This window comes from Kogia breviceps, chromosome 2 (genome assembly GCF_026419965.1).
Source record: "Kogia breviceps isolate mKogBre1 chromosome 2, mKogBre1 haplotype 1, whole genome shotgun sequence".
Taxonomy (NCBI): Eukaryota; Metazoa; Chordata; class Mammalia; order Artiodactyla; family Physeteridae; genus Kogia; species Kogia breviceps.
In genome coordinates, this window is record NC_081311.1 from 61,641,798 (window position 1) to 61,658,352 (window position 16,555).

At 47.6% G+C, this 16,555-nt stretch overlaps 1 protein-coding gene across 5 annotated transcripts in view; it reads left to right on the forward strand.

The window, feature by feature from the left end:
- The first annotated feature begins 881 nt into the window (after positions 1-881).
- Positions 882-16,555, forward strand: part of ASCC1 (activating signal cointegrator 1 complex subunit 1) — a 122,609-nt gene continuing 106,935 nt past the window's right edge. For 2 of the 5 annotated variants that reach the window (XM_067025422.1, XM_067025423.1), the window contains exons 1-4: positions 903-1,202; positions 4,820-4,923; positions 6,714-6,888; positions 15,790-16,017. In XM_067025422.1, the coding sequence (XP_066881523.1) occupies positions 15,967-16,017 (51 nt within the window). In that variant the 5' untranslated portion in view covers positions 903-1,202; positions 4,820-4,923; positions 6,714-6,888; positions 15,790-15,966. Of the gene's footprint in view, positions 1,203-4,819; positions 4,924-5,869; positions 6,103-6,713; positions 6,889-15,789; positions 16,018-16,555 lie in introns of those variants that run through there. The other 3 variants (XM_067025424.1, XM_067025425.1, XM_067025426.1) reach the window with 3 other exon arrangements.

Here is a 16,555-nt window from a genome sequence, read left to right on the forward strand (position 1 = left end):
AGAAGTCTCCCTTGACCCCTATCAGGCAGTGGGGAACTCTACTTGCCCTGAACTCTGATAGCGTGTATTACTGTCATAGAAAGTTAAAACTGAAATAGGTATTTCCCTTCTTGTCAGATGAGAAGATTAAAGGGGAAGTGGCCTGGAATGGGAACCAGATCCCATGGTCTGCTGGCTTCACTGGCCCTCTCTCGTGGTGGCCCCATCCCTTCTCCTCTGTTTCCTTTCAAAGCACTCATCCCATATGTAATTATCCATGTATTTATCTGTGTGGATGTACAATGCCTGTCTTTCCCACTAAACTGTAAGCTTGCCAAGGTCTGTATCTGTTTCATCCCGGAGCTCCAGTGCCCTGCACAAAGCCAGGTCCCCAGAGTTCCCAACACATATATATGAAAAAGAAAATGAGTGTCCATGTGGCCTGAGAACCTCCTTCTACTTCCCCAGGGCGGCGCTGAGATGGGCTCAAAAACTGCGGAGTTGACAGGCCTAGTGCTCCTTGTCAGGACATCCAAGGCAAACACCCTGTCCTGAGCTTAAGACCTAGGAGGGGAGATAAGACACCTTGTGAATAACCCTAACGCAAGGAAGACAGCTGAGCTGGGAATGATAGTCAGACTTGGTGTTGCAATCAAGCAGTGGTGTGGAAGGCAGATCAGAGGTTTGAGACCTGAGGCCAGGAGCCAGTTAGATAGTGATGGAAAAAAACTGAAAAAAAAAAAAAAAACACCACCTTGAATGTCTGTGGCAGGATAACAGTTAAATAAACTATAGTACATCCAAATCATGGAGTATTATGTGGGTGTTAAAAAGAGTGAGGTCAGTTTTGGAAAAATGCCCGATACGTTGTTAGGCAAAAAGAACAAGTTGCAGAACAATTTGTAACCTCTAATCTAATTTTGAAAGAAAAACAGAGGACATTCCCCTGCAGACACACACTTACATGTGCAGAAAAAACATCTAGAAGGATACTGGAAAAACTGCCCCCAGAGGTTATCTCTGAGGGATGGAGGGGTGGGAAAGGCTTTTAGTTTTTCACTTTATACCTTTTTTTTTTTCAGGTTAAAAAGTAAGGTTACCTTTATTTTGCTTTGTAGAAACACTGGAAATTGGATTTTTTAAAAAAACAAATTTTATTTATTTATTTATTTATTTGGCTGTGTTGGGTCTTCGTTGCTGTGCACGGGCTTTCTCTAATTATGGTAAGTGGGGGCTACTCTTTGTTGTGGTGTGCGGGCTTCTCATTGTGATGGCTTCTCTTACTGTGGAGCACGGGCTCTAGGCATGTGGGCTTCAGTAGTTGCAGCACTTGAGCTCAGTACGTGTGACTTGCGGGCTCCAGAGTACAGGCTCAGTAGTTGTGGCGCATGGGCTTAGTTGCTCCGTGGCATGTGGGATCTTCCTGCACCAGGGCTCAAAACCATGTCCCCTGCATTGGCAGGGGGATTCTCAACCACTGTGCCACCAGGGAAGCCCTGGAAATTGGATTTTTACAATGAGCTCATATTACTTTCACAAGAGGTTTTTGTTTTTTGGCTATTGCAGGATTGCGGATGGGGTTGGGGGCTGGATAAAGAGGTGGGGTGGGGCTGCAGCAGTGGAGACCCAGTGAGAAGTACTGCAGCTCCTGGACAGATGGGGGAAGGGTCTGGGAAGGCTCTGTGGTTCCAAATGGGGAGAAGTGAGGATGGCTGTGGAAATGGAACGTGGGAAGCACAGGGCAGTGTAGGGGAGGCTCATTCAAGATGACTGACCTCCACAGTGCCTGTGACCCTGGGTAGGGGACAAGGAGCCCAAGACCAGGAAACCTTAACTTTTGGGAACAAGGGCAAGGAAAGGAAGGAGGTCGACTTTTAGGACCCTACGGATTCCTTGGCTGTTTCACCATCCTTTGGGTACAGACAGTTCTGGCTGCAGCTTGGAAACAAACAGAGCAAGGAGGGGCCAAAGCCAAAGGCGGCTGGAGATGTCTGCCTTTCACAGGGCACGGTGCCGCCGCCTGGGTCTCTGCCCTCCTCCTGCTTGTTCTTGTGGGCTCACGTCCAGGCTTGGGTGAAAGGCCAGGGCTTCTGGCCCCTTCTGGAGGCGAAGCCCCTGACTAGGATCAGGAACAAAGGAAACCAGAACAATGCTGTTCATGGAGAGATTGGGAGAGAGGGAGCTGAGCTGGGGCAGGAGAAGTTTCTTGGCTCAGAGAAGCCAATACAAGTCTGGAGTAGGTCAAAGATGAAGAATGTTCTGTGATTTCTAAGACAGCAGCTCATTTATCTCAGAAACACTTCCTCTGAGCCTGAGTCCAGTGGTAATGCTGCCACCATGCAAGCTGGGTAAACCCTCCTCAGAGGGACAGTGTTTGGAGTCATATCTCCAGGTCTACCTCCAAAAGTGCCTGTGAAAGGCAGGAGGGAGACGTCTGCCCTGGGCCATGGGGCACTTTCATGGGGGTCTATTCAGTCAGCACTCCAACCTCCTAAAGGAGGTATTGTTTTACAAAGCAGGAAACTGAGGCTGGGGAAGATGGTGCCTTGCCCATGACCACATAGTTAGGAAGTGTTAAAACTGGGATTCGAACCTGGGTTTGCCTATGTTCCACTTATAATTTGGTTGCTTGGAGCTAAGAACACATTTTCCCAACAAAATAATGCTGTAAGTAGTGGTTTGGTTGCCATAATGGCCTAGCTCACCCAGGGTATAGCCGGAATTAATTCTATGTTTCACTGCGGTTGTGGATGAATCAGGCTTCTGTGGGCTAGCCTGGAAACCCACAGAAGAGGGAAAATGCATTTCAGGGTGTGCCCGGCTGGGAACTCTTGCCCTTACCCCATAGTGCCTGATTCAGGGCAAGTAGGGAATGTGGTGGCTCAGGGAGTGCTTGTCCATTTCCAGAGCTCTTCCAGCAAGCCCTGGTGAGTTCTAGCTGTTCACCGGAGGGGGCAGAGCCCTTGGCAGGTTTGGGGTTTCTAAGACAGGGAGTGTTACGTGAGAATGTGCACTGATTTTCAGACTCTGACCATCTTAAGCTTTTCTCTTTCTTCCTTACACTGTCTCTCAGCTTCCTGCAGCCATCTTCCATCTTCTTCCCCTAGGACGGAGCACTAAAGGCAAGACCTAGGGTTTATTTTCACAGCTAAGTCTCCTGTCTCCCTATGAAGTAGGTGGGTGATAATGACTGCACAGGGTTAGGAGTGATGGAGATCAAAGCAGCTGTTGAGAGAAGCAAGGATCCATCAAAGCTTTTAGAGTGACTTCAGGGAGAGCAGTCATTCATTCAACAAACATTTGCTGTGGGTGTGCTGGGCACTGTCCTCCTTCCTTTCATGGCACTTCTGTTGCCAAAAGAATCCTGGGAATGACTTACTGTGGGTCTCAAACCCAGAATCTTAGCATTGGAAGAAGTCTTTTTCCAGATGGAAACTGCAGTCATTCATTAATTCAGGAAGGTCTAAATGTCAGGCTAACTACTGAGAATATATAAAGCCTGAAATTGAGGTCTAGAGGGAGGTCGGAAGTGACTTGCCCAGTATCTCAGTCCAGCGTCCCAATGCCTGGACTAGTACCTGCCCCTTCTGGGCACACTCATGGCCTTCCTGCCTCAAGATATATCCCAATCAGCTTTTAGGATTCCTCTGGTTTGGAGTCTAGGGTCTAGGGGAAGGCCACAGAGAAGTAGTAGGATTCCTTTTTTATGGACAATAACAATGCCTGGGTTCTCCCCTGGAGTGAGAACTAGATTTCCCACTGGTGGAGTTCAGAAGACATAGAAGACTTTTCTCAGTTCTATCAATGAGCCACCTGATCTCTAAATTCCAGGTCTTCACAAGCACTGTTACCATTGCTTGAAGCTCCCTTTCCCAGGCTCCTCCGTCTGGCTAATTCCCAACTTCCCTTTGGGTCTCAGTTTGAAGAGCTCTCCCTCGAGGACTTTCCTGGGGCCCCAATGTTCTTAGATCTCCCTGCTCTGTGCTCACCCACAGCACTCTGGACTCCACGTAGGATAACCCTGGACCCTTGGGATGGTTCTTGCTTATTGAATGCCTTTCTTTCCACTAGACTGTGATCTCTAGGAGGGGTAGACGCCACGGCTGCCTTTCCTTTGTTTGTACATTTGTTTTTAGCAATTGTGTGCCCTTTATCAATCGTTGCTTACAGTACACAGTAGGTGCTCAATGTGCAATTGGGAAAGACTGTGATCCATGGTTACAGGCAAGGCCTTCCGGTGAGTGACTTCCACTCAGGTCGTTCAACAACCATTTATCAAGGACCAGCATAAGCACAGGATACAAAGATGACTTGGAAAAAGAGGCTCACCGTCTAGTAGAGGAATTGATGATCCAGAAGCCAGTTTAGAAACTGCAAAAATCTCTTCTAACCAGAGAGTTCAACCCCCTTCCTGAGTCCCTTTCCCCCTCTCCTGGCCCATTGATTTTTGGCTACTGGGCTGGGGCCCAGTGTATGCCTCTAAGTTTCAGGATCCTACCCAGGCCCAGAACAATCCAGGCCTAGTGTGGGGCTGCACATAGGCTTTTGGTGGCAGGTCCAGGGAGCTGAGGCACAGGGCAGACAGAGCACTGGGCTCTCCAGCTTCCTCTGGTCAGCTCTACACCACATGCCAGAGCTTTTAGCTATTTTGGAGAATTCGTTAAGAAATCACCTTACTGTCAAATTCATCTGGAGAGAAACTTTGAAGGTAAAGACTTACATTCAATTCATTTCAAGGGTTTGAAGTGCTGGTCTTTAAATAGTTATTCCTAAAGTGTCAGGAGATCTGGGTCCAAAAACCTTGAGTTACTGACCTTGGTTGTTCCTCCCAATTTCCCAGAGCCTCAGTTTTGTCATCTGAAGGGGGTTTTGTCATGAGGCACATGAGATGCTATTACGTGACGGTGCCAAGCAAGTCGAAGATGCTTCAGGATGAATGGGAAGGTAAGTGCCCACAGTCTGGTCACTGGAGGCTCACCCAGTGGGGAGGGCACAATGGAAGTGGCCTCCTGGGGTCCTTCAGTGGGCTTTACGTGGTGCAGGTGACCTAAGGCCGAGCCTAGAAAGAGGCAGCACTAGGACCCAGGGGCGGAGCCTGGAGCCGTCTCAGCCGGGTAAGTTCACAGCCAGAACACAATGTTCTCAGTGTACCCACAGGAAACCCTGAAGAGGAGAACTGCACATGGCCTTCTGCTGGGTGTGTTCTGGTCCTAGCCTTTTATTCTTTTTCCTAACCTCAGTCCCCACTTTCACATCCTGTAACCTGCAGAGCTGCCCGCCCCGCCCTGGTGGGCTGGTCCCAGGCCCCAGGAGAGCAATCAATGCAGGAAGTCCAAAGCCTGGCTGGCCTTCACCATTTTCAAATAAGACCGTTTGCCTCTAACCTTGGTTTCCTGAATCAACCCTTTGTGATGGAAACTTTTCACATTGCGGAAGGCAGACACAGGGGGACAAAGCTGAGTTTCTAGCTGAGGCGAGGGTCTTGGCTCATGTGCAGGGAAACAGCTGATGCCTCTGGACCACCTCCTCCCTTCCTCCCTGAAGTCCAGGCCCCACCTGGGATGGGGTGAGGGCCTCCATGGCTGCTGCATAAATCAAAAGGAACTGGGAGCTGCCTGGGGAACCAGGGCCAAGTTTGGAGCAGAACATCCTATGATGTGGTTCCTAGTTTTTATTTCCATGAATGCTATAATATGTTGTCCCACCGAGCTATTTTTATTGAATGAAAAAAATTTTAAAGAGCAAACCTCTGCAAAACCAACAGCCCTCCGTTACAGGGAAGGAGAAGGTGAACTTTTCACTTTTCCTTCCCCGCAGCCTATCAACTCATCTGCGGTTTGGTGTCACCCACACTTCCATACTATATTCAATCTCAATTTTTGCCTCCTAGTTTTTGAAGCTGCGAGAACAACTTAAATCCATGTTGCTCCTGCATGTTGCATGAGACTTTCAAAAGAGTTTCCTTAGTGAGTTCTCACAACTGATTGCAGAATGGCCAGGTATGGAGGCCAGATGCCAGCCTTGAGGTAGAGACAAGCCCGGAGAGAGTGAACAGTCAGGGAGAGTCTGTGAGCAGCCAGAACCCAGCCGTACTCTGGCTCCCTGTGCTACTGGGGGCTACAAGTAAGGAGCAAAGCTCTTCTTTTATAACACACCACATATCTGCCTCCTTAATGAGGGGCCTGGCCATTGAAAATAAACCCCAGTGCTTATATTAAGCTCCATTAATAGGGCTCCTTACACTCTGGCATTTCAGAGTCTTTTCCCAAATATTGGTTTGTAAGAGAGTTTTAGTGTGTCCTCACCCCATGCCTATAAAGAGATTCGACTGGGTGCTTCCCATACTTAGCCAAGCTCAGGGGTTCCTTTCTTGGAGAAGGAGCTTCCCAAAGCTGGCAGTGCTGCTACTCCAGGGAAATCTGCACAAAACTTGCAGCCCCCAAAGACCTGGGTTCTAGTCTTAGTTTTTCCAATTTGCTCTGTGACCCTGTGCAAGTCACTTTCCTACTCAAGGCTTCAATAGCCTCATTTATAAAAGTAGAAGATTTGGTTAGACACCATTGCTGTTACAGGTGAAATTGTGTCCCTCCTCAAAATTTACAGGTTGAAGTCTTAACTTCAGTACCTTAGAATGTGATCTTATTTGGGGATAGAGCTCAATAGAGGTAGTTGAGTTAAAGTGAGGTTCAGTAGGGTGAACCCTAATCTAACATGACTGGTATCTTTATAAAAAGGGGAAATTTGGACACAGACACATGCATAGAGTGATGATGATGTAAAGAGACCTTGGGAGAAGATGGTCATCTACAAGCCAAGGAGAGAGGCCTGGAACAGATCCCTTCCTGCACAGCCTCCAGCAGGAACCAACCACAGTGACATCTTGATCTTGGACTTCTAGACCTCAGAACTGTGAGACTATTAAGTTTCTGTTTAAGCTGCTCAGTCTATGTACTTTGTTACGGCCACCCTAGGAGGTTCTTATGGCAGCCCTAGCTCAAATGAATACAGTTGCTAAGGCCCTTCAGCTCTTAGTCTATGGGATTCTTTCCGGCCATTCCTTGGTGGTTTCTTCTGCCCCACGTGGCCTTTCTGTTGCCCTCTCCCAGTGAGTAAATGACATCATGTGTGTGAAGTACTTAGCACAATGCCCCACATATAGTTACTCCTCACTGTATATTAACCATGATGAGTCCCCAGTGCCTGGGTATGACTTGTACCTACCCTGAGAGCCTCTGTGCCAAAATGAGAGGTGTGGGTGCTGAGCCCAGGCCCTCATGGTCACTCATGCCTTCATTACTGAAGCCTTTCCCATCCCCCTTGGCAGCTTTTAAATGGAAGAGTATTAAATTGGCACCTTCCAGGAGCCTAACTCTTTTTCATGGAAAGTTCATTTTGGCCACAGAGCCAGCAGGACTCAAAAGTGACTGCAGAGGCTCAGAATGGGAGATGGTTTCTCTGTCCTTGGACTCAGTGATCCCCAGGGTCATGAAGAGCTGCAGAACTCTGAGGCTAAGGCTCTGCTTTCCTATTTGCCTAATAAGGATGCCCCTTGGCTGCAGCATAGTGGATAAGGCTTAACTACAGGCGCAGCCAGAGCTTATGCTCCCAGACAGCAAGGCGCTGCCCTCCTCCTTGGTCCTCCATCCCCCCTTCTGCTTCTTTTCTAGCTCTCGGAATGAATACTCCACTGTACTGAGAGATGGCATGGGGATGATGTCCTGCTTTCTTCCTGGCTCGATGTCCTGCTTTCTTCCTGGCTCCTCAGTCCATAGGTCTCTGGAGGCCATAGCACCTGGTCCTCCAGCTGCACTCTCAGGCTGGCTGGGAGAGTCTGATTTTCCTTTTCATGATCAGGAGTGCTTTCAAAAAGCACTCTAGCCTTGAGCATTGAAGCAGGATCACAGAATGAGCCTTGAGTCTTCTCTGGGCAGTGACACTGGTCCAGGATAGAAAGTCCTAGGTTGTCCTCTAGGCACTATGTTGGAGAGCTAAGTTGCCCTGACTTCACAGAAGATTCCAGATTTACTATATTTTGGAGACTCTGCAGAAAGTTACGTGGGTAGAGTCTGACTTCAACAGCCCCCAAACATGACCTTTGGGTTTGCTAAACAGATGAAATGCCCATGCTTGTGTGGTTTATCTTCAAATATAGGCCTGGAGAGTTCTGAGAACAAGGAGGGGGAGAGAGGGTGTGGGATTTTACTTCAGGCCTTCAGGGCCAGGGAAGGAAGGAGGAGAAACTATTTGGGGGTAAAAACATCTCTCCGCAATGTCCATATACTTTATATTTGATCCCTTCAAGCTGCCTCTTATCCTGGTTTGGCTCAGAGCCCAGAAGGGAGGCTCCTTCAATAATTCTGAGCTTAGAACATCTGCCTTTCCCTAAAAATAAGTAAACAAATACAAATCTGTAAATACTTACTTTCCAGCCAGAGCAAAAATACTGTGACAGTACTGCCTAGTGGTCTGTAAAGATCACCTCTGATGCGTTATACCAGCCTAAGGGTCTAACATTTCCAGGTCTTGAGGAGCCTGCTTCCTAAGTTACTTATTGTAAAAGTCAGGATTGTTGGCCTTTTTCTTAGGTGTACCCTGTCTGTGTCAGAGAAACGCTCTTTTGATGGAAAGTAGAGCACGGTGAATGAGGCTCAAGACAATCTGGTTCTTGCTTCCTTCTCCTGAGAGGTCGCACCCCTCCCCTGTTTACATGCTCAGCTCCAGCCACACCAAATGACTTGGAGTTCCATGAATGTGGCCCTGCCTATGCACGTGCTATTCCCTGTACTTGGAATGGTTCTCTGGCTTATTCCCCTCTAACCCCAATTGAGCAGTCATACTCAGGCCCAGGCTCACCTTCTCTAGGAACGTTTCCTTGTTATCTCCCCTTCTTTCCCACCTCCAAGACTTCTTGGCTTCCACAGCACCCCATATAGACCAGAGTCATGGAGTTATGGTGCTGTGTAGATTCCATATGTCTGTTTACTTCTCTGCTCTTTCATTGGTCCAAATGGTTTCCAAACCTGGCTGCAGGAGGGTCACACAAGACCCCCAGTCTTGGACCCCAGGAATGAGGCCAGGGAGTATTTTTATTAAGCTTGGTTCTGAGGCACAGCTAGGTTTGGGAACTATTGCTCCATCTTTGTATTTCTATTGCCTACATATTACCAGAGACACAGTAGGCCCTCAAGAAATGTTTGACCCTTCTAATTTCTCTCTGGTAACCTCTTCTTGCTTTCACTTCCTTCCCTTGCTAGCCCTAGACCAACAATTTGCTTACCCCCTTGCCCTTACCGTGTAAAACTGTAACCACCAACTATTCATTTTTTCCATTCCTACTGCCAGGCTGCTAGGAGCTGCTGGTATACTTCCCCAACAATTGGTGCCATTGCAAATTCAGGGACTCAAACTGGAAATGGCCCCTGAATGTGCTTGGCAATCCTCTGACCCTGGCCAGCTCCCTCCCATTCTTCATAGGGACCATTCCCAAGCCCACTGTCCCTGCTTTGTCCTGACCCTGCCGCAGGCCATATACCAATTTGCCTCCTCCATCACAGAGAACATAGAGGCCACCTGATGGGAACTCCCTTAACGTCCTGCCATCTCACCTACACATTTACCTGCGTCAGCACTATCCTTTTGCCCTCCTTCCCTCTAAGGGTAATCACTCCACCTGGGCTCTGGATTCCATCCCTTCCACTTCCTCAGGGACCTTACACCCTCAATTATGCCCTCTTTCTCTTTGACCTATCCCCAGAACAAACGTCTTGACTATGTGTCCTCCTCTAACCATCACGCTCTTTGTCCCCCATTTTTGCCTCTGCTTCCCACTGAACTTCTTTTTTTTTTTTTTTTTTTTGCGGTATGCGGGCCTCTCACTGTTGTGGCCTCTCCCGTTGCGGAGCACAGGCTCTGGACGCACAGGCCTAGCGGCCATGGCTCACGGGCTTAGTTGCTCCGCGTCATGTGGGATCTTCCCGGACCAGGGCACGAACCCGTGTCTCCTGCATCGGCAGGCGGATTCTCAACCACTGCGCCACCAGGGAAGCCCCCCACTGAACTTCTTAAAGTTGTTGCCTAGATTGGGCCCCATATTTTCACCTTCCACTCACTCTCCCAGCCATAGCAGTCTGGCTCTGCCCCCACTGTACCACTAAGGTGGCTGCTCTTGAGACACGGTCACCAGCAAGTTCCTTGGTAAAATCCGAAGGCCTTCTCCACCCCTGTCAGTTCATTGCTTGGCTATATCAGATACTGGTATTTGCAGCAGGCTCCTTCTTTTTTCAAAAAATTTATTTATTTACTTATTTACTTATGGCTGCATCAGGTCCTCATTGCTGCATGCAGGCCTTCTCCAGTTGCAGCGAGTGGGGGCCACTCCTCGCTGCGGTGCATAGGCTGCTCATTGCAGTGGCCTCTCCTGTTGTGGAGCACAGGCCCTGGGTGTGTGGGCTTCAGTAGCTGTGGCTCGTGGGCTCCAGAGCGCAGGATCAGTAGTTCTGGCGCACAGGCTTAGCTGCTCCACGGCATGTGGGATCTTCCTGGACCGGGGCCCGAACCCGTGTCCCCTGCACTGGCAGGCAGATTCTTAACCACTGCGCCACCAGGGAAGTCCAGCAGCCTCCTTCTTAAAACATCCTTTCTCCTGGTTTCCCTGATACCACATTCCTCACTTTCTGGCTGTCTCTGGTGACTTCCTGCCAGTTGCTTTCCTGGGCTCCTCGCCCTCCTCTTCCTGTCCCTTAGATCAGGGGTCCCCAACCCCTGGGCCACCGTGCCGGTCTGTGGCCTGTTAGGACAACAGCAGGAGATGAGTGGCGGGCAAACAAGCAAAGCTCAATCTCCTGCTCCCCATCACTCGCATTGCCACCTGAAACATCCCCTCCCACGCCATCTGTGGAAAAATTGTCTTCCACGAAACTGGTCCTTGGTGCCAAAAAGGTTGGGGACCGCTGCCTTAGATGCCAGGGCTCCAATTCTCTTCTCACTCCGAGGGCTCTCTCCCTGGGCAATACCATCCATGCCCACCTTTGGTTGCATGTCTCTAGGTGGTTGAGTCCCAAATCTAACTCTAGCCCAGCTCACTCTCCTGAACTATATGTAGACCATAGAGTCACCTGCCTACTGGACATCTCCTTGAGCCTGCTCCTCTCCCTGTACTCCTGTCTCAGTGAATAGAATCCAGTCCGTCAGCTACTGACCCAAGAAACCCGGGTGTCCTCCCTGAGTTCTCCAAGTTTGACCAGTCACCAAGTCCCATATATGCTACTTCTTGAGTAACTCTCAGATAAAATCTATCATCTTGTCCTTATAATCTATGAATCAGCCATAACAAAGAACCTGCAGCCCCACAGAAGCACGATGTCCTTCCTCACTCTTGAGCCTTTGCATATTTTGTTCCTTCCATCTAGGAAGTCTTTCCTTCCCACCCCACCTACTTGTTCTTCAGGTCTCAGCCTAAACACTATCCTCCTAGGAAGTCTTCTCTGACCCCTGCTCAGCTGGATTAGCTGTCTCTGATTTTACAGCATTTCATGCTTTCTGTTATCAGACAGTTTTTTACACTGAAAATTACTCTTTTGTCTTTCTTAATATATTTATAAACTTGAGGCTGATGACTGTGTTTTGTTTGACAGCATATCCTCAGCATTTAGCAGATGCTAAACACATAGTAAGTGCTCAATAAATGTCTGTTAAATGAGTAAAAGACATTTGGAAATAAACATCCTCTCTGTTGTTGCTGGTAATAAACTATATTGTTTCATTACCTTCCCTAAAGAGCTTATATTATAAAAATGAAGTAAGTGGATTCTGGATAAACAGTTCCTCTAGGGAGACTAGACAGGCTGAAGAAATTAAAGTATCTGGGGAGGTGGAGACCAGCTCATGGATGCTGACATGTGGAACTACCATCGGGCCCATGTGCAGGAGCCTATGAAAAGGGCAGCGGGCCACCAGCATCATTGGCCCAGGCTCCTCTCATGGCTGTTTTGGACACAGTTTCCATTTGTTCCACAGCTTCCACCTGTCAGTACAGCATTACAGAGAACTCTGGGCTGAGCTCTGGCTTATTGTCTTGCTCTGCCCACCACATATCTCAATTACATTAGGCTTTTCTCCACTATGGATGCTGCACTGTAAGTAGCTACCACAGCTTCTAAAACAGGGTAAACATGCAACACATTCATCCATTCATTCACTCAGTAAATACCTGTAGCACACCTACTATGTGCCAGGTAGTGTTCTGGGTACTGCATATACAGCAATGAATGACACAGACAGGGTCCCAACGTCCTATTTGTCAAGCAGGGGGATGAACTAGATGGTCTCTAAGGTCTCTTCTATTCAGCTCTAAAATTCTCCGACTCCCTCTTTGACCAGATGCAAACTAACAAGGCAGCTGGTGGCAAGCATCCTGCTCCCCCCTCCTTCTCCCACTCTTCTTCACCCTTGGTGCCATCTCCATCCTAAACTCAGCTCTGGGAAACAGGAGAAGATATGGTATCATCTGTACTCTGCCTGCAACCCCAAACTTTCCCATGTATCTGTAAGTTAAGCCTTTTATCTCTTTTGTGGAAAGGATCTGTCTTGGTTGGAACTTTGGGCAATTACAAGGAGGCCAGGCAAGATATTTTAGGCAAAGTTATGTGCTTTGGCAAAAGGAGAGGGAGAGGCAGAATGGCCTTCTCCTGCAAGTGTAGTATCTCTTGGGTTTGCCTGAAAGGGAACCACATCCTTGGACAGGTTCCTCCTCTTTGTTGTGGATGATAGGCATCTCCTGGTCCTATCTCCTTTATTCTACCTTTGGTTTGGCCTTAAGGTCCAAAGTTTCTACCACTTCAGTGTCTGGTGTTCTGATCGGGAACAAGAGATTCAAGGCCTCCTAACCATTTGGGGGAAGGGAAACCACAGGCTGCAAAGCAAATGGACAGAGCAGAGAGGTCCTAGGGTCAGGAACGTGATTTAGAGTTCCAGACCACTGTCATTCCAGGTCAGTATCAGCCATGTGATGGCAGTAATAACTAACACATTAAAGCTTATCAGTGAAAACTCAGGACTTTAATGCTGATCCTGGATAAAGTCAGAAAGTAAGATTTTTGACTACATAAAAGTAAAGCCAGGGCTTCCCTGGTGGCGCAGTGGTTGAGAGTCCGCCTGCCGATGCAGGGGATACGGGTTCGTGCCCCGGTCCGGGAGGATCCCACATGCCGCGGAGCGGCTGGGCCCGTGGGCCATGGCCGCTGGGCCTGCGCGTCCGGAGCCTGCGCTCCGCAGCGGGAGAGGCTACAACAGTGAGAGGCCCGCGTACCACAAAAAAAAAAAAAAAAAAAAAAAAAGTAAAGCCAGCTTTATTTATTTTTTAAAAAATATTTATTTATTTATTTATTTGGCTGTGCTGGGTCTTAGTTGTGGCACGTGAGATCTTTAGTTGCAGCATGTGGGATCTCGTTCCCTGACCAGGGATCAAACCTGGGCCCCCCACATTGGGAGTGTGGAGTCTTAACCACTGGCCCACCAGGGAAGTCCCCAAATGAGCTTTATTTAAGTTTACTATTTATGTCTCATTACCATGAGACAAAACACTTATATGGAATTACGTATCAAACCGACATGAACAATTCTTTATTAACAGCAAGTTCTGCCTTCAGATATCTAGTATATGATGAACTAGAAGGCACAAAGCTTTGAAAGGCCTATACTATTAACTATAATTTGGATAATAATCTTGGTACCTTACCTTCTCTGTACTGGTTTCTTCAACTGTAAACTACCTGCCTCATTTATCTCACGGCGTTGATGAGGGACTGAAGACACGACATATGTGAAAATGCTTTGGAAGCTGCAAAGTGTTTTGTGCACTGAGGCACCGTTACCATCCACTTTCTTAGGATGGCTATCTGTGCAGTCCTGGTTGTTAGCTGCCATCTGCCCTCTTGCCTTCCTCCTTGCTCACTTAGGTAGGTACCCCTTAAGCATCTAACTACATTTCATCATACTGAATCTTAAAAGGTTATGTAGATACTAACATATATCTATAACATATAGCTAATTCCTATCTTTTTTTTAATAAGTTTATTTATTTTTATTTTGGCTGTGTTTTGTCTTCGTTGCTGCGTGCAGACTTTCTCTAGTTGCAGTGAGTGGGGTCTACTCTTTGTTGCGGTGTGCAGGCTTCTCATTGCAGTGGCTTCTCTTGTTGCAGAGCACAGGCTCTAGGTGCCTGGGCTTCAGTAGTTATGGCTCACGGGCTCTAGAGCACAGGCTCAGTAGTTGTGGCACATGGGCTTAGTTGCTCTGCAGCATGTGGGATCTTCCCGGACCAGGGCTTGAACCCGTGTCCCCTGCATTGGCAAGTGGATTCTGCGCCACCAGGGAAGCCTGGCCTTCATTGTACTTAAGGCTCTTTATCAACAAGCACTGGGAGGAAGAAGGGAGGGTAGTGACAAGGCTTGTTTCTTGCAGGTAGTTAATTCATTTTATCATTAAAAAGAAAAAAGGTTTTAGGGTTTTCCTTTGTACAAGGCCCTGGGTTGGGTTCAATGGGATGCCGCATGATACAACTAAAATAATCTTAGCTTTGGAGTCTGGCAGACTTTGAGTTCAAATCCAGACTTGGCCATTTACTTAGCTATGCAGCCTTGGCATCTAGTAATGCCTGCTTTGTGCTTCAAGTTCCTCTTCTGTATTAGGGGGTGTTATGCATCTTACAGCATTACTGAAAGGATTATGATTAATGCCTGTGAGTGGCTGGCACATAATGAGTGCAGAGGGGATGAAAGATGAGCAACAACAGGTCCATTTTCAAGCCCAAAACATGGTAATAGGAGTTGTGGATGAGACATAATGACCAACAGAAAGGTACAGAAAGGGAGGGGCCATCCTCAAATAGTGAGGGGCTCGTTCCTGGCAGCACTCACGTAGAAGCTGAATCATCACTGGGAAAGGTGCTTCAGAAAGTATTTCTGCTCAACTCTAGGAGCTCTTCAATTTCTAAGGTCATAAAAGGAAATGTCCAACTTAAAGAGAAAAAAATTCTTAAAAAAAAAAATGAACTATGCTAATGTAATTGTATATCTGGGAGAAATTAAGGAAAGCTATGAAGCTATAAAATCCCTAAACAATATAAATGTATTTATTTATTTATTATTTTTGTTTATTTATTTATTTGTTTTGGCTGTGTTGGGTCTTCGTTGCTGTGCGCGGGCTTTCTCTAGTTGATGTGAGCAGGGGCTACTCTTCGTTGCGGTGTGCGGGCTTTTCACTGCGGTAGCTTCTCTTGTTGCAGAGCACGGGCTGTAGAGTGTGCAGGCTTCAGTAGATGTGGCATGTGGGCTCAGTAGTTGTGGCTCGCGGGCTCTAGAGCACAGGCTCAGTAGTTGTGGCGCACGGGCTTAGTTGCTCCGCAGCATGTGGTATCTTCCCAGACCAGGGCTTGAACCCGTGTCCCCTGCATTGGCAGGCAGATTTTTAACCACTGCGCCACCAGGGAAGCCCGAGAAAAAAATTTTATTAAGTTCAAATACCAAAGGGTAACGATGAGATAATACAGCGTCTGTGCTGTACAGTTACATAAATCAAATGAGAGAAAGTTAGTGATTGCTTCTGAACTGTCATTGAAAATATGATTTAAAGGTTTATTGCAGACTAGGTATTTAAAATTTTTCCTTTGGTAATCATAAAGCTGGTTGATGCCAAAAAGGACAATGTTAGGAAACTCAACGGCTTTCAAATATGGAACTAGTTTAGGTTAAGAAGTATTAATATGGAAATAGGTGAGTTTGAGGACTGGTAATTTTTTTTTTTTTTTTTGAGGTATGCGGGCCTCTCCCTGTCGTGGCCTCTCCCGTTGCGGAGCACAGGCTCCGGACGCACAGGCTCCGGACGCGCAGGCTCAGCGGCCACGGCTCACGGGCCCAGCGGCTCACGGGCCCAGCGGCTCCGCGGCACCTGGGATCCTCCCGGATCGGGGCAGGAACCCGCGTCCCCTGCATGGGCAGGCGGACTCCCAACCACTGCGCCACCAGGGAAGCCCTAGGACTGGTAATTTTTGTGTTCTGATGTGCTTCAGAGACAAAGTTAGTGGGCTGAATTGTCAATCAACTGCAATCTATTCCAAGTGCCAAGATTTTCTTCTGTCTGGGCTACGTGGCCATGAGCAGGTCTTTAACTTCCCTGTGCTCAGATTCCCTTTCGACTCAATGAGATCACACCACCTGCCTGTTATATACGATGTGTTAAAACATTCTGAACTCCTGAGATTAAGGCCAATTGCTATTGAGATCTTATTTATTCATAATTAACCAACTCTAAGCAGGTCAGATACAAGTTACCAATGAGGAGAAAGGCAAATTCTGTCTGAGGCAAAATTTGCAAACAATTTAATAAATCATTCTCCTAACTGTGCAGTGTGGACCCTGGGGTCCCATGAGGGAAAACAAGACACCTCTTAGCTTTCCAGGTTTTTCCTTTTCATGGTAAAAAACCTACTCAGATATTGATGATAAATTCATATACTTCTAAAAAGACAAATATCCCTGAGAGAAAGCAAATCTACCATTTGCTTACGAGAAATGGTTTT